This window comes from Cydia strobilella, chromosome 26 (genome assembly GCF_947568885.1).
Source record: "Cydia strobilella chromosome 26, ilCydStro3.1, whole genome shotgun sequence".
NCBI lineage: Eukaryota > Metazoa > Arthropoda > Insecta > Lepidoptera > Tortricidae > Cydia > Cydia strobilella.
Window position 1 is genome coordinate 8858222 of NC_086066.1, and position 24535 is coordinate 8882756.

Sequence of the window (24535 nt, forward strand, 5' to 3'; positions counted from 1 at the left end):
GATAAGGTTGATTTCAAATTGAAGTTATATGGAAATAGCGCCTTATTGACAACCGACAATAAGTACACTTTTGGTTGAGAATGCCACATATATTTTTTGTTCAACAGAATTAATGAATTAAGAGTCAATCGAATCAGACCCATGATAAAAATAAAATATGAAATAGATATCATAATCATACACTAAAGAAAAAGTGACCAAGCTAGTCCACCGGTGAAATTATTGTGTATTGGTAACAACTTTCCATTATTAAAACACTGATTTAAACTTTCACGATTTTTACTCATTATTATTTACAACGACGGGACTTAATCGCATAAAATAGTTTAGTCGGAGGTAAATTTAAAACTATTTTACGCGATTAAGTCCCGTCATTGTAAATAATAATTTCCATTATTACATTTTAAAATAATATACCTAGTTTTTAATTATTTTTATTGCGTAATTTTTCTTTCTAGGTAGGTGCAACAGATACCTATTGGGTGTTCAGCCGAATAGAAGGCACCCTCTTCTTCTTTGCCTGTCCCTCTTCCCAGTTTATCTGTGGTCGGGTCTTCTTGTATGTCTGCGCCAGAGTGCTCTGTTCTGGCTTGTCTGCGTACTCAGGTTCTCTTTCCGGATCTCTTTCTGCATGTCTGACCACCAGGTGTTGGGTGGTCTTCCTCGGGATTGGTTGGGTATATTTAGGGCCTTTTTAAAAGAATGGTCATCATCATGGTGGTGATATGGCCATACCAACGCAATCCACTTTCCTTTACTTTCTCAACTATAGGTGCTACCTTAAACGATCCCCTGATAAATTTATTATAAATTTATTATAAATTTATTATAAATTTATTATAAATTTATTATAAATTTATTATAAATTTAATATAAATTCATTTCCGAATAGAAGGCACCATTCGGCTAAATACCGAATATTCGCCAAAGTTGCCGTATAGGCCGAATAGGTGCCGTATAATCGTGGCATTTCTAATAAAAATCATGTATGGCGGTCAGCAAAATATTATCGGCGCGTGTCGATAACTTAGTATAGGTTTGAGCACGCGCTGATTTAGTTAAGATAAGGTCTGTACCGCCGTAGATTAGGATGTATAAAAATAAAATAAATTAATTAAAAAATTAAAAACACGACTGCTGAATTTTAAGCGAACTGAAAAGCTAAAAATAATTTTGATGTTAGTTACATAACTTTATGAATTTAAATTGGAATATAAATGTACACTTACGGTAATTTACAGTAAATACAAAGGTTTATGCACATTTATGACGTGACTGTACCTGTGTATTTTATTTCGATTGTAGTCGTGGGACCTTGATGTAGTGCATTTTCCCATTCAAAAGGTCCCCCGACTGCAATCGAAATAAAATACACAGGTACAGTCACGTCATAAATGTGCATAAACCTTTGTATTTACTGTAAATTACCGTAAGTGTACATTTATATTCCAATTTGAATTCATAAAGTTATGTAACTAACATCAAAATTATTTTTAGCTTTTCAGTTCGCTTAAAATTCAGCAGTCGTGTTTTTAATTTTTTAATTAATTTATTTTATTTTATTCATTTTAGTGACAAAACGAACTAAAACTATGATTTAAAAAAGAATAGGTAATATTTAAATGTGGATATTAAATTAGAACTTTTAATTAGCACAACGTTCCGGAATCGAAATACGGTCATCTTTTCTGTCGGCAATATGTTCACGGCTTGGGACATTTCACATCTTTATCTTTACATAGGTACAGCTTTTAAGAAGTAGTAGTACTTAGTTTTGAATGTTTGAGGCTTAGGAAAGATTTATAAGTCTCATAAATTTCATTTTTACATACAAAAGATTTTTATTAAATTATCTTTGACGCGACTTTTGTACGACTCACGCATGGCCTTCGGCAAAATAGCAGGTTAATAGAGTTAGACAAAGAAGTCTGCAGCGATTTTGATTGTCCAAACTGTGCAAGTATTATTTTAAATGGGACATTTTTATGAAATTATGACGTATAATTAACACTTGCACACTTGCATAAGCCAGAAGCTCAGCGTAGTGCCGAAGGCCCAAAACTTCCAAGAGAGACGCGCTTCTATGAAAAGCCTAAGACCAAGCTGCGGAAGTTTAGTGATGAAACACGGAACAATGTTATTACAAGTGTCTTAATGCGAGGGCCAGCTATAGGGCTTGCAATGTGCGTAGCAGTACTAGGATTGATTACAGAAAGCTCGCACAGTCAAGTGGGTTAACTGGGGATAGGTGGGATAACATTACTTACTACTTGCTTGGTTGGCGCGATTACCCAAAATGAGTCTTGGCCTCCGACATAAAAGCACGCTATTTTAGTCCTGGTGCGGATTCACGCCAGCTTTCACTGACACAGAGCTATAACATTAGAGAAAGGAAATATTTCCCAATTATAGTCTACTTTTACATTCTTTGAGTCATGATTTAACAGTCTCAGCCGGGCTAGCACATGATTGGCGCGAGAGTATCTCGCCGCGACATAGACTACCGTCCCTCTTTAATTCATACAGTTAGTAAAAGACGCGTAGTCTATCTCGCGGCGAGATACTGTCGCGCCAATCATGTGCTCGGCCTACAGGGTAGATTTTTTTATCTAATTCAATTAGACCATATTAAAAAAAAATGTCTACAATAGATCCCCCATCTATCGCCAGTTACCCTACTTGACGGTACCTGTCGGATACTCCAGGCCTTCGGCTCTACTTGGAGCTCGGCTTTCGCATTTAGACACTTTTACTATTTTTGTGTTTGAGCACTACACTTTGGTCTTCGGCCTTTGCAATTAAGATACTAGGGGGAAGTTGCGTAAAACGCGCACTCCGGGCCTCCGGCCCTACGCGAAATTCAGACTTCGGCCTTTGAATTAAGACATTTGTACCTACTATCGTTCTGTGTCTGAACACCAAATTATTAAAGGCGTTCCTCTCTCGGACGCTTCGGGCCTTCTCTTATTTAGGCCTTAGATTAATACATACAGTCGACTTTATGTTGCGAGCTTTCTACAATACATGTTAAATCAACATACACATAGTAAGTACATTGTGACTTAAACACTTTTCACAATCATGGAAATACGTTTCGTACTAAAGCTAATAAGAAATGGAGTTAGTAGGTACCTAGTAATAAGCTAATAAGTAATGCACGAGTTCAAACAAAACCTGTTTTTTTTTTCATTTACGATCGGGTTAAGGGGCTACCTAAGGTTTTCATCGATTTTTGACAAGTTTTGAATCGTATCTCCTACTTTTGCACTACATATAGAATTATAAGATAAGCGGCTATCGGTTCTTCAATCTTTTATCTCCATTTTTGTCTACCGGATTGTGAAAAAAATGAATACTTATTTATTTATGATTGTTTTAAACATTGTCTAAAAAACACTTTTTTCGTATCTCGATTGCTGTGAAAGATCTTACTTATACGAAATCTACATATTTGGGTTCATCTTAGACGTCTAAAAAATTGTCTAAGGTTATAATTTTAAACTAATTAACACAAAAGTTATGGCCAGAAAACCAGTTTTTTCAACTTTGATGCCAAATTGTTCATGTTTGATGCCAAATATTTCGAAAACAATGAACTTTGAAGTAAATATGGGATACTATATTGCTAAAATCCGTTGCTGTTAATACGATAAGCTACAAAAAACATTAGAAAACTAAGGGATTCAAATCGAAGGTCATTGGGGCATGGGATCCCCTTAAATGAAGCAATAGGCAAGTACAAATTTATAAGAAATACGAATATCAATTCATTGCTTAAACACAAATTTTGATTTCAAATATTTCAATAGCGCGATTTAAAAATTTACGCTATACCATATTATCTTTTTGTATATATTTTTATGATCAGCGGTAAAATTATTTTATTTGAGACGTCACTAAATAAGATAGAAATATTTCTTTTACTTAGCATATTTTGTAAATCCTTATTCTACCAAAGTAAGAATTAAATGCATATGTTGCATATATATTTTGAATCGTCTTTCAAAGCTCTTCATTTTGATACCCAACTCGATAAGTTTGCAAGTTTTTTTTTTTAAATGTCGCGCATTATTGTGTATTACGTCCGCCATATTGATTTTATTATGACGTCACATAGCCTATGTCACCCGGGATGACGTACGGATTCGAATGATATATCATACATCTAAATCGGTTAAGGCATTTAGAAGTTATGGTGGAATAAAGAAACTCACATACATATATATATACATATATACATACAAACATGAACGCTGAAAACATTACACTCTTTTTTTTGGGCAGTCGTGTAAAAACAGTTGATTATGTTGTAATAAATCAGTTTAAGTTAACCCGACAACGGTACCTTTTACTCACCCAGGTTCGGTTTCGGCCAAAAAACTGCAAGACCTTTCGGCCGCACCGAAACCTAATTTTCTGTTGTATCCGGTTTCGGCCAAAACATGCTTTATCAAGGAAATTGACAGACAGAGCGGCGACATCAGCGCCGCTGCAGTAATGTCGCAACAGTAATGGGGCGATGCTGTTGGAGTAGATTTGAGCGCTCTCCATGCTGATAACTGGCGGGAGATGGCACAGGATCGAGACGACTGGCGTATATTTACTCGTGTCGGAGGCCAAGACTCATTTTGGGTCGCTGCGCCATTAAGTAAGTAAGTAAGTCGACATTCGAACGTCATCTTTAATATAAATTATTCAGTACCTACAAACGTAGTAAGCCAAGATAACTTGAACGTGAACATAGGTCAATCTTATTTCAATGTAACTTTGATATTCTCTGAGGATAAAGGCACTTTGTGCTTACTTCAAACAATGAAGTCAGATAGGCACAAAGACACTTGAGAAAGGACAGAACACTGGACCTGAAAATTTATTGCGTTATACATAAACGCGTCACAAGCCTCAACTAGCTAGAGTTAGACCATGATAAGTCTGTAACCATTTTGATAGCCACGCAGCGGAGCATTCCATGAAAACGGTAAGTTATTCATCTAGTTTTTTTAACAATATTCTTTATTTATGCAATGTCTGCAAATGCAGTCTATTTACACCAACAAGGATATCAACCTAAAGCTTCGTTGGAGACTTGTAAAATGCTATGTACTATCAGTACTTTTCTATGGCTGCGAAACGTGGACTCTGAATAAGGCTATGGAAAAGAAAATAGAAGCATTTGAAATGTGGCTATATAGGCGTATGTTAAAAATCTCCTGGACCGATAGAGTTACGAATGTGGAAGTACTTAATATAATGGATAAAAAGTTAGAAGTTTTGATCACGGTAAAAAGAAGGAAAATATCATATTTTGGACACATATACAGAAATGACAAATATAATATACTACAACTAATATTAGAAGGAAAAATTGATGGCAAGAGGGGAAGGGAAAGAAGGAGGGTCACCTGGCTTGACAACATAAAAAAATGGACGAACGTCGATAACGCAGCCATGCTGGCAGAAATGGCTAAGAACAGGAGAGAGATGGCAAAGGTGGTCGCCGACGTCCGTTAGGGCATGGCAAACAAAGAAGAAGATGCAATGTCTACGTGTAGCACAAAGTATTGGCGTATTTTGCATGCGAATCGCTTACGAAATATTTCGTCGTTAATATTGTTAAAAAAACTAGATGAATAACTTACCGTTTTCATGGAATGCTCCGCTGCGTGGCTATCAAAATCGTTGCAGACTATTTGCTTTAATTCCGAATTACTTTGTCGACGCGTATTATAGTAAAAGTAAATTAAACAGTTTATTAAGAAAACAAGCAGCTTTAAGATGATACTAATATTACACTATAATTTAAAAGGGCAATCCGAAAAAGAACCAGGCTCGGAAAGTCAAAAAATGGGTCCGATGTCTTACGTTACGTAACGATGGAATGCTTCCCAGGTAGCATTTATTTATTTAATTTTATTGATGCAAAAAAATTACACAGCATTACAGCGAACTAATAATAATACATAATACACTGTGAAATTTAAAACAGACAGTATCATACAGACTAGGTACATTATACGGTCTTAAGTAGAGGACAAACAGTAGGTACAAATGCAAAAATGAAAAACTAATACAAAACAGAAGATTCACGTTTATCCATCTTCTCACAGAACTTCATGCACTCTTTACACAGATCCATCCAACTACTTGCAAATACATCACATTCCGGTGCTGATGCGAGGAGTGCGTTAATATATTGAAGAGCGCGGACTAGTGGTGATTTGCCGTGGGACATAGTGCGTGTTTTAGGCGCAGCTAATAAGTGACGACTTGGCGGTCGGAAATTAAATTGGGCCTTAGCCATAGAAGGGACGAACACGTCATTATGACGTCCGTTACGTCATTATAACCTATAAATGACGTCACTTTGCCACCTGGGTCCAGCGCAAGTGTTATTTATAATAGTAATTCGTTATAGTTTCATAGAAGTGACGTTTAAAATAACACTGGCACTGCGTGTGCTATCAAAATCGTTGCAGACTTATCTTGGTCTAACTCTATTTATCGTTTGTCTTAATCTGTCATTTTGACTTATATTTGTAACAACGTGATAAAATAAAACATAATTACTCGTTCGGACGAAACGGTTCGCCTCCTTCTTTTTTGGTACGGACGGCTAAGGAATGGAATGCGCTCCCGCCATCTGTATTCCCTGATCAATATGACCTCGGTCTCTTTAAAACAAGAGTGAATAGGCTGTTACTGAACCGGTGAGCTCCATCTTAGGCCCTGTCTTCACTTTCCATCAGGTGTGACTAGGGCCAATCGCCGATCAGTTTATAATAAAAAAAAATAGTAATGGTGTTTTCTTGTTTCAAGACTCAAGCATTTGCTTCGTAAAATACAAATATATTATATGTAATACCTACTATTCATAAGTGCTTGTTGCCCTACATGAATAAAGTATATTTGAACTTGAACTTACCCTTATGTAGGTACAATACTTTTTTTTTTTTTTTTATGTGATATTCAGCAAACGAGCAGACGAGCCGCCTGATGGGAAGCAGTCATCGTCGCCCATGGACGTAAGCAACATCACAGGAGCCACTTAAGCATTGCCGACCCTTGAGAACCCTAAATACCCGCTTCTTGAAGAATCCCATGTCGTAGCACAAAGGAAATACCTCAGGAGGCAACTCATTCCACATTCTGCACGTTCTGGGAAGAAACGAGCGGGATGCCCGCTTATTCATGGTGTGCCATGTATCTAAGAAGTGAGGATGAGCTTTGCTCCTTTGGCGGGAGGTGCGGTGATAGAAACGAGACGATGGCACCAGATCAAAAAGTTCTTCGGAACATTCCCCATTGTACAGACGGTAGAACATGCAAAGAGAGCCAACGTCTCTCCGAAGACTAAGAGGTTCTAAGCCGTCAGTATTATGGCTAAAACCTACATATTTTCATGCCAAGAATCTTCTCAGGAAGAGTATTGTTCCTAACATTGTCCCTTGGGCACCCGGTCGCGGATCAAGGAAAATATAGTCACAATTGTCACAAATACCTAACAATGATATTTTAAGGAAATAAAAATATTTATTAGTTTAAATTATTTGTAGCTATATTTTTATTTATTTATTTATTAATATTAAAACTGACTAGTTTGACGCAATAATTATTAAGAGCAAAGATAGATATAATTCCGTAATAGATGGATACAGTTTTAAGGAAAAAACGTGCCTCGAAAATCACGAAAATGTATCCATCTATTACGAAGTTATATCTATCTTTGTAATTATTAAGAGGAAAGGGGAGTGTTCGCTTCTCCATACAAACGTAGTCCCCATTTTCATCCCTGGATATTAATATTATAGAAAATATTTTCAGAATTCATTTGTAATAAAAATACACACTATACATTTTTCACGAAATTCATCGCAAAAAATGGCTTTAAAAAATCTTATAGCTAATGTAACTACAATTCGGTTTTAGCGCCATCTATGAAACATTTTCACGAACCATTAAACAAGAGCGCAGAGACAGAAAACTCAACTGGCTTTCTAACTTTCCCTCAAGTTCAACAGCTCACTAAAAGATGGCACCACTTGGCAAGAAAAATGTTTTCACGTAGGCTTCTCATTATTAAAAGGACTTAAATACTTAAAATGGCTATTCATAAGTAGACCTTGCGTTTTAAAGTTTTGGGTAGTTATTCAAATGGCAAATAATCAGTAGGTTGCGAAGTAAAGCAATTTAAATTAAAGGGTAATATAAACCTAAGCGACGAAAAGGTTTTTAAGTCATTTTTAATGTTTATTATTATACAGCGTTATCGGACACTAAAAATAGGTTGCAAAAACTGTTCTTTGTTCTACAAGTACTGTCTGCAAAAAAATCAATGGAAACTGCAAAATGGACAGGAACAAATGGTCCGGTGTTTTATGGAAAAACATTGCGATTCAGTACGGATATGATGGTTGAACTTTTTTCGTCTATCGTGTGTACCACGTGTGTACTGTCACTCGAATTTACATATTTGTTTACACGCTTACGTATTTGTTGTCGTTAAATTTGAGTGTGTGAGAGTGCAGTGAATAAAATTTTTTATTGTTAGGATTTTAGTTCTCTAAAAACTGTTAACTATAAGTCTGAAAAACACAGTCAAGTCTAGATTAGATTAGATGATTTATTTCATGAAAGACAATTACATTATAAGTTTGCATTAATGTCAAAAATATTAGAATTTCTATCATGATCGTCAAAATAAAAATGAAAATAACAACAATACTAATGAAATAAAATTATAGCTCCAATAAGGATTGACAACACAATTAGAATAAGAGTAAGTATGTAAATACTTACAAATCCAAAATAGAAGTAAATTTACAATGTCAAAACTTACACTAAACAATAAAAACCCAACACACAAGAACAATAAAAATAGAAACAAATAATAAAAATTCAAGTAATCCCAATGGGAACAGTGGTTACATTGTGAGTAGGTATAAAATAATACAAATAATATCTCCCAATAAGAATCGTCAACACACAATAATAGAAACAATGAAATAGTATTATCCCCCAATAAGGATCGTCTTTATGATAAAGAATACAATGTCAATAAGAAACAATAAGAATGAATCAAAATGTCATTTCCATGAACTCATTTACTGAGTACAGAGGGTTTTCAAACAAAAGGATTCTCAATTTACGCATGAATATTTCGTCGCATTGCTCGTTTCTTATCTCGGCAGGTAGGTGCTCGAAATAAGTAGATCCGATGATTCGTGGGTTCCTTCTTGAAAGCACCAAGCGACGAGGAACTGTTCTAAGACGACCTGTATTACTCAGTTGTTTTCCCGGACAATCTACACGAGAAAATTGAGCAATATTGTTTCTCACGTATGTTATTAAGTCAAACAGGTGTTGTGAGTAGTGAGTCATTATGCGTTCCGAAATAAAAAGTTCTTTACACGGGTGCCTATGTTTTACTCCAGCAAGTGTACGAATTGCTCTCTTCTGAACTATTAGGACTCTTCTGGCTTCAGTGGAGTTACCCCAAATGAGCGTGCCGTACGACATAATAGAATGGAAGTGAGCAAAGTACACCTGCTTTAGAGCTTTCTTCGAGATAACGAAGCATCTATCTAGCAGAGGCCGAAGAGTCTCCGACAAGCTCGGTTCTCCATACAAACGTAGTTACGATCTCATTTTAAAACAACTAGCTAGATTGCTCTGAAACTTTATATTTACAATAGGATAAGGTATATCTATGTCTGTAATTAGCAGGCATCATAAACTGCGAGCGAAATCTATTGAAATGACGTATGACAACCTTACAACCCTAGTACTTCAATGGATTTCGCTCGCAGTTTATACTGGTAATTAGTTTATGTAGCTTCAGATAAAGTAAAAAAATACAGCGTATTTAAGTTTTTCATACAAAATTTGTTTTTTTCTCTATTTTGTTTGTTTTATATGTATACTAGAGCTATATAAACTAATTATAGACCTAGATATGCCTCATGTCATAGACATTGTATATACAAGTAGTTATAGACGCGCCACCGAGCGACCGGGGGTAAGAGAAAGAATATTCATATAAAATTTGGGCAGCATAGAATTTTTTCTCTTTCACTCTTATAAATTTCGGTATTTCGCCATCGCCTCCTACCTATGATGCCACCCGGTCGGTGATAAGGACAAAGCATGGCACTATTTTCTCTTTCCTCTTATAGGAATCGCAATAAGACTATCTTTCTCTATCAAAGAGTGTCAGGCCCTTGGCCTCGTGTACACACGTAGTTTTAAAATGAGAACAAAACTCAGTTTGTATAGGATGTGAAATTCGGCCGAACTTACCGGGGACTCTTAACTAACAATACAACAAGATGCAAGCGATGAGATTTTAATCAATCAATCAATCAATAATAATTTATTTCGAACAAATAAGTCCATAATGTGTCAGTAACATACATACTAATACTTAAATCTAGGGTTAGTACAAACATAATATTAAAACAGAATTTCACATAATGGGGCATGTAGCTGCACCCAGTGCTTCAGCCAGGGTGAGTCCCACCGGTCGGGCAACGTGCAGAGGATGGTATTCGAGCTGGCGCGCCATCGCCTCAACAGCGAGCTACACCGCTTCCTGATGATCGCGTGGAAGCCATCGATCCGTCCCTCCGTGAACATACCCGATGCGCTACAGTGTCGCGGCAGCCCGAACACCACCCTGTACGCGTTGTTGTACTGTACCCGCAGAGCGCTGTATGCCCGCTGCGTATAGCTGATCCATAGGCTGCACGTGTAGAAGGACTGGCAATATGCTTTAAAAAGCGTAGCCTTCACCTCTTCAGTACATCGTGCAAACCTACGAGCCAGCATATTGCAGCGCACCGCCAGCGCTCTGCGTTCCCTCTCGATATCCATATTGTCACACATGTCTTCAGTGACCCAGTGGCCCAAATACTTAAAATGCTTAACCTGTTATGCCGACCATACATTTCACAACAATAACCTCATTCAAACCTACAATGTTGTACCTAACACTCGTTCTTATAACAATTGTACCCATCGAAGCCGGTCACATGGCGTATAACACTTCTGACGTCATCACCACATACATGGGACACTCGGACGTGCAAGCACCTTCGGATTTTAGGAAAGGGAATGAAAAGGGGAGGAAGAGTGGGGGGGAGAGGAAGGGGGATAAGCTGAAGAGTGAGAGAGAAGAGAAAGGAGAGGCGAATGACTCGGATTATTTGGAGCAAACGGTAATTGTTTTTTTGTTTGATTTACTATTTACTGGTCTGATAATTATTTGCGGGAGTCTAATGTCTATGGCCAATGGTAATCGCTGACTTCTCGTTTGCTCTTACATCATATATAAAAAAAACCGGCCAAGTGCGAGTCGGACTCGCGCACAAAGGGTTTAAAGAACGACAAAAAAATTACGTTTGTTTTATGGGAGCCCCACTTAAATATTTATTTTATTCTGTTTTTAGTATTTATTGTTATAGTGGCAATAGAAATATATCATCTGTAAAAATTTCAACTGTCTACCTATCACGGTTCATGAGATATAGCTTGATGACAGACAGACAGACGGACAGCGGAGTCTTAGTAATAGGGTCCCATTTTTATCCTTTGGGTACGGGACCCTAAAAAAACATACTATGAGGTAACTCTTTCCGACAAACAAAATCGGTACAGCCTTCGGGAAATCGGGAAAAACATGCGATGAACTAAAAATATCTCCCATTTTTAAGTCCTAAAAAAACAACTACCTATGTTAAAAGCCCAAAATGCATTTAGTTAATAAATTGTTCTGACCGCCACAATCTAATGGCAAACTTGGCACCACTTTAGAGAATTAATACCTACCTACTTAACCTCCTAAGTCCCAGCCATACAAAGGAAAACTCCAAAATGTGCCATTGAAATTTGAACCTAGTGTAGGAAATAGTTGATTTTGCGTTGTTCGAAAATTGAACGAAACAAAGCAAAAGCGACTGTTCCAATTGAATAGGATTTAAATTTCATCGAGAGAGAGAGCTTGGGCTTGGGCCTTAGGAGGTAAATGGTGACTGGAAATTGGCTGATTTCTTGAATTGTGCGTTTCTCAAGAAACATCCTGCCTCGCAGCTAATCTGTGGAATGAACTGTCGCTCTCGGTATTTTCGGACCGGTACGAAGTTCAAACCTTCAAGAAAAGAGCGTTTTCCCATCACACTAGCAAAGAAATAAAATTATAAGAAAATACCATAATAAAAAACCCGCCAAGTGCGAGTCGGACTCGCGTTCCAAGGGTTCCGTAAATTACACAATTAAAACAATGTATTTTTTATGTGAAACGTGAGTGAAATGTCTTTAAAAAACCCGTAGGGGGTCGGATCAAAAACTAAGTAATTGAGTCCGACTCACGCTTGACTGCAATTTCTAATAGGTGTTCCTGTAATCTATAGGTAAAGATCTCTTTTGTGTGTTTTTTTTCAAAATTTTAGACCCAGTAGTTTCGGAGATAAAGGGGGGGAATGGTCATTTTTTGCTTATTTTCTTGAATAACTTCTAAACTGTTTCTTCTAAAAAAATATAAAATATATATTTGAGATTCTCACACTGAGCTCTTTCATATGATATATAACACGATATAGTTTAAAAAAAATATTTTTTCATTTTCTCATTTACCCTCCTAAAGTGGCTCCCATGTTTAAAATTAATTTGTTTACGTTACATATCCGTCTTTGGGTCTCAAACTTACATATGTGTAAAAAAATTCAACTTAACTGGTCCAATAGTTTCGGAGAAAATAGGCTGTGACAGATAGACAGACAGACGCACGAGTGATCCTATAAGGGTTCCGTTTTTTCCTTTTGAGGTACGGAACTCTAAAAATGAGACAGAAATGGTGTAAAACTATGTACAACCTGTGTGCGTTGCAGCAGGACAAAAGGGTCACGGCTCAGTGATACGCTTCGCTCTTTGGAGCAAAGCACTGATTGAAAGCACTGACTGAAGCAAGTCCGGCAACACCACCATCATTGTGGTCATAGAGTAACTTATACTAGAGCGGTACTGTCATAGTAAATTTTGTAACCCCAGTAAATTCACTGCCATCTGTCGACACACTTTAAAACTAAAAATAAATATTTATAAAAATACGATAAAATGTATTTAAATATGGATAAATGATTTTTTTATTTGCATTAATTATTTTTATATATTTTTTTTTTTTATATTACGTCGGTGGCAAACAAGCATACGGCCCGCCTGATGTTAAGCAGTCTCCGTAGCCTATGTACGCCTGCAACTCCAGAGGAGTTACATGCGCGTTGCCGACCCTAACACTCCTCTCCCCCGAGCTCTGGCAACCTTACTCACCGGCAGGAACACAACACTATTAGTAGGGTCTATATGATTTTGACCCATGTTCTTTCACTGGTAGGCGTTAAAATTATAAATAACAAACGAAACAGTCAACGCCCTCTATACGAGTGTAGGCCAAAACTAGGGGCGCCATCTGATCGAAAATCAAATTTTCGTGATTTTCGAGGCACGTTTTTTCCTTAGACTGTATCCATCTATTACGGAGTTATATCTATCTTTGTTGTGGTGTTGCCGGTGTCATCGCCGGTAATGCTTACCACCAGGCGATTATATAGTGCTTATACTCATCATAATCTGGTTGCCTATAGTGCTTATAATAATCATATAACAATCCGGAGGTCGCGGGTTCAAACCCGGAGAGTTTTTCGGAACTTATGTACGCAATATCATTTGATATATTTACCAGTTGCTTTTCGGTGAAGGAAAACATTATGAGAAAACCGGACTAATCCCAATAAGGCCTAGTTTCCCCTCTAGGTTGAAAGGTCAGATGGGCAGTCGCTTTAAAACTAGTGCCTAAGTCAATTCTTGGGATAAGTTGTCAAAGCGGACCCCAGGCTCCCATGAGACGAGGCCAAAAAGGCCGGGATAACGCGAGGAAGAAGGTGGCTAATAAGTGCATTCCCTTTGCTAGGGAGGTTTTGGGATTGTACTGAGCAACATTTACTATGGGATCAACCCCGAAATCGCGAAAAAAAGTTTGTCTGTTTCATACATTTTGGCTGGTCCATTTTCTACGGGAGGTAATTTTTTTTTGCGATTTCGTGGTTGGTCCCATAGTAAAAGTTACCTTATACTGTAGCATGATAGTTTTTGACCGAGCCAGCGCGAATCACTAGCGAAGCGTGGAGGAGAACAGTGACATTTGTCCATCCCGAAATGTCACTTTTGTCATTGACAATTAGACAGTCATATAATCTCTATCTTTGTCACAATCCAGGGGCCTGACACTCTTTGATAGAGAAAGATAGTCTTATTGCGATTCCTATAAGAGGAAAGAGAAAATAGTGCCATGCTTTGTCCTTATCACCGACCGGGTTTTTTTTCATGGTCGGGTTATGGCAGCATAGGTAGGATGCGATGGCGAAATACCGGAATTTATAAGAGAGAAAGAGAAAAGGGATTATGCTGTCATTAACCTGTCAATACATGAATATCTTTCTCTTACCCCTGGTCGCTCGATTTCATGTCTATAACTACTATACTATGTCTATGTCACAATCAGAATAATCCTGAAGGATAGTATTGCCTAATATTTATCAGTACGGTTTTTACTCACTATTATTTTTAGTCGCTTTTGGACTGCCCCGCGCCCCCCGCCCCCGCCCCATCAGCGCGTGCGCAACGAGCGACGAGGCGGGCGGCGCGGGCAGTGCACGACGTACAACCGCCGCGGACACTCGTGCCTGAGGATGGATTCCCAAAGAATCCGAAACATGTCGCCAAAAGCGACTAAAAATAATACTGAGTAAAAACCGTACTGTTAAATATTTTGAAATATGTCTCACGATAGTTTAAGTGCGATAGTGTTGCCTGTTTTCAGACCGCCGCCATTGAAGCCGGCAACGACGTAGTGTTCATACCGTCAGGCAACAATGATGCCCAAAGTTTCAGAAGGGCCGAGGGAGGCAGGAGGGACGAGTACTCTGTGAAGGACATGATGGAACGGGTCGCTGTGGGAGACGTTATTAACGAACGGTATAAGACGGAGACAGGTAATTATGTCCTTTTGTTAAAGCCGTATATTTTATTAAAGCCGTTCCATCGGTTTGCCGCTGTCACTGTCACATTTCGCAAGAAAGAACGGGAAAGATAATGCACGCCAAGTGTCAATTTTGATCGAATTTTGTCGATTTTTATTTATTTTAAAAACGTTACCTTACAATATTGAAATTCGAAAGCTATGAAATTACTATTTAAGTTAAGATTGTTTTTTCTTCTTTTTTTGTTTATAGTATCACATAGTAAATAACCGAGTAAAGTTGGATTAAAAGTCCGAGTTAGAGGTTACTTTGGGAATTAATTGTATCGAGCGAAGTGCCATAATTCGTGTATCGGAAGCTATGTTATTAAAGATAATATAGTCAAGAACTACATATATTTTTTTCACGTCTACTAATATCAACATCTCTTAGAAAAACATGATCATGTAAGGAGATTTTTCGCCTTCTGGCTCAGGGAACCGCCTTAAGACTAGTTTATAATTGCACGCTACGGCTCTGTAGCAATTTGTGTGCCATTTGGCGAAACATTGTGATACTGCATTATACATTTAAGACCTTCATACTCATACTCATACTCATAATCTTTATTGCATATCACATTGTATCTTAACCTATACTTAACATAGAATCGTGTACAACATGACACCCTGTAGGGCACAGCAAACAGTTTATTCAAGAGGAGAACGAGGTTTTTGTACAAGGTTATATAATGGGTACTTTATTAATTATAATTATTGGTCGTGAAAAAATTCATTTAATGTATAATAGGCTTTTTTAATCAGGTGTTCTGCTAATTTTTTAAAGAATTCATTGTCGGACTTGGTGTTTTTTATTTCGTTACTAATTTTATTGAATATTTTTATTGCCATCGAGTTAGGACTTTTTGAATGTAGTTTTAGTTTCGAGGGGATAACCTGCACCAACTTATTTTCAAACCTGCTGGCGTAGCGTCGGGGTATGTCTGAAATCCTTGTACATACCTATGTTCAAAGAATATCCTCTTTGCTATGTTTAACAAATAAATAATTTGGAATTTGGAGTTTGGACGTCTTTAAGAAATATGTGCTTTGAAACAAAGAGGATATAATAAGATAGAGCGGTACTGTCATAGTAAATTTTGTAACCACTGTAAATTCACTGCCATCTATCGACATACTTTAAAACTAAAAATGAAGATTTATAAACAAACGTTAAAATGTATTTAAATATGGATAAATGATTTTTTTATTTGTATTAATTATTTTTATATGATTTTGACCCATGTTCTTTCACTGATATGCGTTAAAATTATAAATAACAAACGAAACCGTCAACGCCCTCTATACGAGAGTAGGCCAAAGCTAGTGGCGCCATCTGATCAAGAATGAAATTTTCGTGATTTTCGAGGCACGTTTTATCCTTAGACTGTATCCATCTATTACGGAGTTATATTTATCTTTGCTTTGAAAGAACATGATCAAAGAGATTTAAAAAGACGTGCTCCATACATCGGTTTTGTTACCATCAGACTATTATTTTCGTAGTGTACATCTAGCGTCAAGTAGCGGAACTATCAGTACTACTACTCGACAACCCTTGGTTAACAATCTACTATATCACTCCTAACTTTTATTAAAGATAGATATAACTCCGTAATAGATGGATACAGTCTAAGGAAAAAACGTGCCTCGAAAATCACGAAAATTTGATTCTCGTTCAGATGGCGCCACTAGTTTTGGCCTACTCTCGTATAGAGGGCGTTGACGGTTTCGTTCGTTATTTATAATTTTAACGCATATCCGTTAAAGAACATGGGTCAAAATCATATAAAAATAATTAATACAAATAAAAAAATCATTTATCCATATTTAAATACATTTTAACCTATTTTTATACATCTTCATTTTTAGTTTTAAAGTATGTCGATAGATGGCAGTGAATTTACAGTGGTTACAAAATGTACTATGACAGTACCGCTCTATCTTATTATATCCTCTTTGCTTTTATGAAAAGCACTAATATCAGTCGAGGCAGTTTCGCCAGTTGGGCTGTGCTTGAACGCAGTGAGAGCGCAAAAAGTACGAGACTGAAATGTGCCTTTCACCCGAGTTAAACTGTCTACTTTTAATTTCAAATACGAGGAAAGTAGATATGTATTTATAAACATGATACTCTTTTAGTATTTACTAGCGACCCGCCCCGGCTTCGCACGGATAGTTCAACTAATTTACACAAAACCTTTAAAAATTATACATATAAACCTTCCTCTTGAATCACTCTATCTACTTAAAAAAGACCGCATCAAAATCCGTTGCGTAGTTTTAAAGATCTAAGCATACATAGGGACAGACAGGAAGCGACTTTGTTTTAATACTTTGTAGTAATTGAGGGTGCATTGGATTGAAAATTAGGTAAAATTGGTGTTATTTATGATATAGGATGTTAAATATCAGAATGTAAATTGTGCAAAAAATCCTTTTGGAACCAAATTGTAATTGTTAATCGCAAAACAGTGAAAAAAACCGTACTTGGAAAGTAAAACGCCCTAGAGCAGGAACCTATCATTTGTGTAGAAATAGATAAACAATGAAAAATTATTTAAAAAAAATACCAATCATTTCAGAACCACCCGAAGGCGGCGTAGTCTTCAAACCCGGAAAAAACGACGAAAGAACAGAAGAGAAGATAAAACACGAACTGGACGACGAAAAGATAGAACAGGCCGTCAAAGAGTACAAGGAGATCCACGAGAATCCCATGGACTGCGAGAATCTGGACTGCGAGAATTTGCTGGAGGCCGTCTGTGGAGTGAAGTTGGAGAATAAGAGGCCGAAATATAGGCTTTTTAAGAATGAGTGCTTTTTTAGGAAGGTGAATTGTGGGCTTCGGTATGATTATAATAGTGAGTAGTTTTTTTGTGAATTAAAGCTCCTCAGATCTGCCGGCCTAGCCAAGGTGACAATCGCTATCGCTTCGACAACGAAACGCTTTGTGTCTCTCTATCACTCTTCCATATTAGTGCGATAGTGACAGTTGCGTTTCGATCGCTACGGAGCGTAAGTGATTGGCATGTTGGCTACGCGGCCAGTTCTTTACTTCTTAGACAGTTTTCAATTTTTGATACACAATTAATGATAGAATTATATTATAAATTTTATAACCCTTCAAGTGGCGCCAGCGAAAACGCGAAAAGTAGTCAAGTGGCGCCACGGATTTGGGCAAAAGCAGTCACGTGGCGGGGCCCCGATGGGTGGTCAGTGCAGATTATGAGAATTTTACAAAATCGTCTATTTAAGCTTTTTTATATTTGAAAGCATACATTAAATCACATTTCGTTAGAATCAGGGTTAAAATTAAATAGGCTATTTGAATATAGCAATTAAATTATTATAATGTTTATACATTTGGCCAGACCTAATCAAACTGAAGAATGACAGCTTTCCAGTTTCCTTGTCAAAAACGACTGGCACCAAAAATATTATAACTAATTATTGGAGGTAATAGCTATTTAATTATCAAAGTAAGGCTTATTTTATGCCGTAGTACCCACTAAGACACAATGGCACACAATGGCCGACCGCTCGCACAAAAGAAACAGTGGATTTGGTTTAACAGATTAGGGTTTTACACTTAAAAATAATTTGAGAAGAATCATACTATATCATTCAATGGACACTTTGGCGGTTGATGTACATCATATTTACCTATTGACAAGCAAAGGTAACAATTTCAACCATATTTCAGGGTACAGAACAGTGTCAATCGATCAATGCGACGGAGTAGGCAGCCACCTGCCTCCTCAGGAGCAGACTGGCTGGCTGCAGTACCAGCCCAGGCCTTTGCCAAGAAATCAGCTAGAGCAGCAGCAGCAGAGTGGTCAGAGCAGCGGGCGACGAAGCGCATCAAGACGGTACCTTATATTGTGACTGGGGGTATTCAGGAAATAGCGGAGGTCTGCCTACCCACTGAGGCAAATGAGAGGCGTGCGAAATTCAAACGGAGAGAAGAGAATCAATGTTATCGGTGGATTCCCGCACATTTCTCATCTCCGCCTGTCTCAGTGGAAGGTGGATTGGGTAAGAGAAACACTGGGGCCAGATAAACACTTGTTAATGCGACGGAGTAGGCAGTTACCCCCTCAGGCCGTGTAGCCAACATGCCAATCGCTTACGCTTCGTAGCGATCGAAACGCTACTGTCGCACTAATATGGAAGAGTGATAGAGAGACACAAAGCGTTTCTTTGTCGTAGCGATAGCGATTGTCACCTTGGCTAGGCCGGCAGGAGTATACTGTCTGGCTGCAGTACTAGCCCAGGATGCGTAGCCAAGATGCCAATAATTAACGCCGTAGCGAACGATACCCTAGCGTCTCTTTGTCGCACTAATATGGAAGAGGCATCGATTGGCATCTTGTCTAGACCCCCTGGCCTTTGCAATAAGTGAGCTAAGTGGTGGTGGTCAGAGCAGCGGGCGGCGAAGCGCTTCAAGACGGTAAAGTCGAAGGCAAAAATATCGATTCAGAAATGGGTCAAAAATATGTGAACTCGACTTTATTGTCTAAGGTGTAAGAGCGTACACATATTTTTGAAACTGGGTATGTAATATATATTTATGACCTTGACTGCACCTTACCATATAGCTAATCTTCTATCCTAGATATTAAAATGACTATCCAAAATTGAAACAAATGAGATTCTAGATTTCTGCAATTATTTATTTTATTTATTTAAACTTTATTGCACAAGCAAAGAAAAATGTACAAATGGCGGACTTAATACCAAAAGGCATTCTCTACCAGTCAACCATTAGGTCAAACAGAGACATACATGTTGGTGCAGGATAGATTCATAAATTATAACGAGAAATAGAACCAAAAAAAAAGTCAAATATTATGTATATATATATAAACATAATAAAGTAAACTAACAAAATTATGATTAAATACTAATACTTAAATGATATACAAAGGATAAACTAATACATATTAGTACATACAAGATGGAGAACATTCCATAATTATTCCAGATTTTTCATGAATGGTATCAGACGATCAGGTTTGTTTTGAGTATCTAATGTCTGTATGGGACCCATTCTCTTAAAGCAATACAAAAGTCACAAATAAATGATGGTCCAGTCTGGCACCCGCACTTTACTAACGAAACGCTTCTAACAAATTGGCATTACATCGTCTGTACATTTTGTTCCAGTGACTATAACGAAATCAAAAACATACCGCCACGAAAAAGTTACAATGAAAGAAAAATCGAAAGATGGCCGAATGGCTTCAAGCACGATCTTATTGCAAGTCAAGCTCAATATAAATCAAAAATGATGCAGTATTTATCAAGAGCACTAGGGTCTAGAACGGGTTAGGGAAAAAGGAAATAAATATTATGAGGAAGAAAATGGAAGCACTGAATATTAATAAATACATTTTTTATCACATCCGTTAAAAGTTATTTATAATGATTAAAAATAACATTTATTCATGAAAACAGCAGTTTCATAAATACAATCTCCGCCAAACTGTAAAACAGTTTGTTGGCAGAATTAGGCTCTCTCCTTACATACTGTTTTAAGTTAAGTATTACTTATCTAAAAACTGTAATAGATGTCATATATTAAAGAAAAAGTGACGAAGCCCTCCAGTGGTGAAGGCCGGATTACTTATCTACTTATTTAGGTATCTTCAGGTATCTACTCATAAACTGTTTAGGTACCTAAAACAAAATAAGTACATTATCATTTGTGAAAATTTCAACTGTCTAGCTATCACGGTTCATGAGATACAGCCTGGTGGCAGACAGACGGACAGACAGACAGCGGAGTCTTAGTAATAGGGTCCCGTTTTTTGGATACGGAACCCTAAAAAGCAGTATTTTATTTACCACAGGCCGGAATTCTCGTAACGGTTTTAATTGTCAGTAGGGATTTCTCATTTATCGACTTTCGATATTCCTATATCGATACAATGTAGAATACAACGTATTAAATAAGATTAAAAGTAGAGGTAAATAACAACAGGTCTTTTCGCTAAGGGGGCGTTCAAACATTACGTAACGCAATTGGGGGGGAGGGGGTCTTGTAAAACGTTACGATGCGTTACAGGGGCGGGAGGGGGCTTTGGAACAAGGCGTTACGTAAAATTTTTTTTTTTTTAATAAATTTCCCGGAGGGGTAGGCTGAGACCACGGATTTCCACTTGCTACGATCCTCACATACCTCTTTCGCTTCCTTTACTTTCATGCTATAACATTCCTCATACACGGTCGCTCATTTTTTTAATTTTTATGATTATACTTTCCTAAACATAATTGTGACTTTTAGGTAAAAATGGTCACTTTGGTGTTACATAACTTTAAGGTAGGGGGAGCGGGGTTACAGGAAAACGTTACGGCGCGTTACACGGTGGGGAGGGGGGGTCAAAAAATTTCAAAAATTGCGTTACGTAATATTTGAATGCCCCCTAAAGAGTGATTTCTTCCAGATAACTTTTGAGTAGTTGAAAATGCGAAATAGAGATGTGCAATAAAAACAATGAAAACATAATAATATCACATTCAATTACTTCAGTTCAGTGTTTTTTTTTAATTTCGCATTCAAAGTCTGTTTTGGTGATAACAAATATTTCCTTAGTTTCTTTATAAAAGAATAAGTACTCATCTTTTTTCCATATTATCTGCATAAATTACTTTTTTTACAGTCAAATATTTATGAACTATTGTACATACATACATATAATCACGCCTATTTGTCGGAGGGGTAGGCAGAGACCACGGATTTCCACTTGCTACGATCCTGACATACCTCTTTCGCTTCCTTCACTTTCATAACATTCCTCATACACGCTCGCCGGTTTAGGGTGCTCTTGACCTGGCCTTTCTTCAGAATTTCCCCGATCTGATCAGAGAAAGTCCGCCGAGGTCTGCCCCTTCCAACTCCCGTTTCTACCTCTCCCTTATACACTCTCTTTGTTAGCCTTTTTTCACTCATTCTTTCCACGTGTCCAAACCTTCTCAACATACCTTTCTCAATTTTTGTCACTACATCTTCGCTCAGTCCACACTTTTCCCTTATCACACTGTTCCTAATTCTATCTTGTAATCTCACACCACACATACTTCTCAACGCTCTCATTTCCACTGCATTCACTTGGCTCTGATGAACTATTGTAACTTTTTAATATTTTGTATTTTACATTGTATCAATATCAATGTGTACCGAAATCGATAAATAATAAGAACTCCCTATGAATTCCGGTCTCTAATAATTACGCGCGTGCGATAAAGATAAGAACGCCGGGTCAATGTACGATATTCCTTGGGATAATCACCACTTGTGCTTGTGTACAGTACATTTTTGAAGTTTTCAAAGTCAAAAGTCAAAGTCAAATCATTTATTTGCCATACGGACACAAGTATTAAGAGAGGTATGGGCACTGTGAATGACATCTCGCTTTGTGTGGTAGGACAGCGGATGTCATTCCAGATCTAGAGCAGAGCCCAACTGGGGAAGTACCTCCACCTTACAGAAAATCGCAGCCAAATAACACTAGACCCTACTCATAGTGTTGTGTTCCTGCCGGTGAGTAAGGTTGCCAGAGCTCAACGACGGAGAGGAGTGTTAGGGTCGGCAACGCGCGTGTAATATCTCCGGTGTTGCAGGCGTCCATAGGCTACGGTAACTGCTTACCATCAGGCGGGCCGTATGCTTGATTGCCACCGACGTGGTATAAAAAAAAAGTATACATGCAAATATACAATAAATAGTACTAGTTAGGTACATTACAATAATATTTTTAAATTGTTGTTGTTTTCTTTCGAATAACGAATCCAATTCCCACCCAGAGCCATGACAGCGAACACCAACGGTCTCCCCTGTGACCACTTCTGCCCTGTCCGCTGTCCGGAGGTGTACGCGCCTGTATGCGCGTACACGTTTCCGGAGCGAGCACGCGTGTTCCAGAACCACTGTCTACTAGACCTACAGTCGTGTAATGATGGTTCAGGTATGTTCTCTCTCTCGCTCACAGTCTGTCCTCATCTACCTGTCTCTTCCTCATTCCTCATCATATGTAACAATATTATTAATAAATGAGTATGAGTATTTTTGTATTTCTGTCTATCTCTCTTGTATATCTCTGTCACTCATTTTATCTCTCTCCTCGCTTCAATCTCTTTTGCCTTTTCTACCCCTCTCTTATTAACTACGTCTTTCGCTATTTCTTTCACTCGCTCTCTTTCTTTTTCTTCCTATTTTTAATATTTTTATTTTATTTTATTTATTTAGCTCACAAAACAAGTTACAAACATTTATATAAATTACATTGAAAAAAAATATTAAAATTTTAACTGTTTATTTTTTTATAAAGAACAAGATGGCTTACAGTTCAGATCTGGACTATAACTCTAAACATGTGTGCACAAAAGAACGCTAGAGGGAGGAGATGTCCAAGAAAATTATATAAACAGTAGTAAGATCTTAAGTCTACATATAACTAATTAAGTTATATACTTCTTAAATATGCGACATATGGTGTAAATATTCACTGTCCTCAAGTGAAGTCTCGGTAGCTCAGTTGGCGAGCGATGGGCTGGTGATCCATAGTCACGAGTTAGAGCGAGACGGTGAATTTTCCGACTATTAATTAATTTCTAAGCTCCTCCATTTTTTTTTCAGTATGGCAAGAACGCGCGCTTTCAGAGTGCGCGGGCGACGTGCGCGCGGAGGTGCACGAGAGAGCGGCTTTCATCGGCTGGATGCAGCGCATGGGAATCCTCGATAAAAAGGGACATCTTGTCATGTGATAGGGACCGTGCGCGTTGGAGGGTCTGCCATCTTGTGGCCTGAATCGGAACCATAAACATGTACATCACGTACATTGACACTTCACGCCAAAGCAAGTGCTGCCATCTTGTGGGCTACTTTGGAAGCATAAACTACACATTTACGCCTCGCGCCAAAAATCTGACGTCTCCTGTGCTGCCTCCTACACTCTGGATCAGTTATGTTGGAATAAATTAGTCTAAAGGGGCCCACTGACTATCAGTCCGCCGGACCATGGAGACTGTATAAAGGAGCCAAATCTCTATGTATGAAAAGTGTCCATCAAAAAACAGTAATTAGGCGGCGCCACCATACACCGAAATACTACCAAAAACAACCTACGTAATTTGGTCGGGTTATTTGTTGCCTTATATGGTTCATGTTATACTCATGTCCCAGAGTCTAACTAGCGCCACCGGAGAGATTAGGAACTATTATTTAAAGCTTAACGCGGTCACTTTTACAACAATTCTGCCATAAGAGATTGCGATCCTTTCTATACCATCCATACTACACTATACTACATCGGACTATATCGGCCTGTCATTCGGAACTGACAAATTTTTGTTCTAACTGACAGGCCCATATCGTCTGGCGGACTTATAGTCAGTGGGCCCCTTCAGTCTACCCGTTAACGGTACATTTTACTTGTTGGCAAGTCCAACAGAACATACTCGTAA

The 24535-nt window shown here is 37.8% G+C and overlaps 2 protein-coding genes across 2 annotated transcripts; one reads left to right on the top strand and one right to left on the bottom strand.

The window, feature by feature from the left end:
• Positions 1-475: 475 nt before the first annotated feature.
• On the bottom strand, positions 476-10901 carry LOC134753087 (uncharacterized). Its single transcript, XM_063688851.1, has 2 exons — positions 10467-10901; positions 476-690 (listed from the first exon to the last, which is right to left on the bottom strand). The coding sequence occupies exons 1-2, from the start codon at positions 10879-10881 to the stop codon at positions 476-478; spliced, it is 630 nt and encodes a 209-aa protein (XP_063544921.1). The 5' UTR covers positions 10882-10901.
• Positions 10902-11020: 119 nt separating this feature from the next.
• Positions 11021-23836, top strand: LOC134753088 (uncharacterized). The gene is made up of 7 exons (XM_063688852.1): positions 11021-11213; positions 14870-15041; positions 17653-17931; positions 18774-18905; positions 19448-19520; positions 22877-23037; positions 23709-23836. The coding sequence occupies exons 1-7, from the start codon at positions 11028-11030 to the stop codon at positions 23834-23836; spliced, it is 1131 nt and encodes a 376-aa protein (XP_063544922.1). The 5' UTR covers positions 11021-11027.
• Positions 23837-24535: the final 699 nt, after the last annotated feature.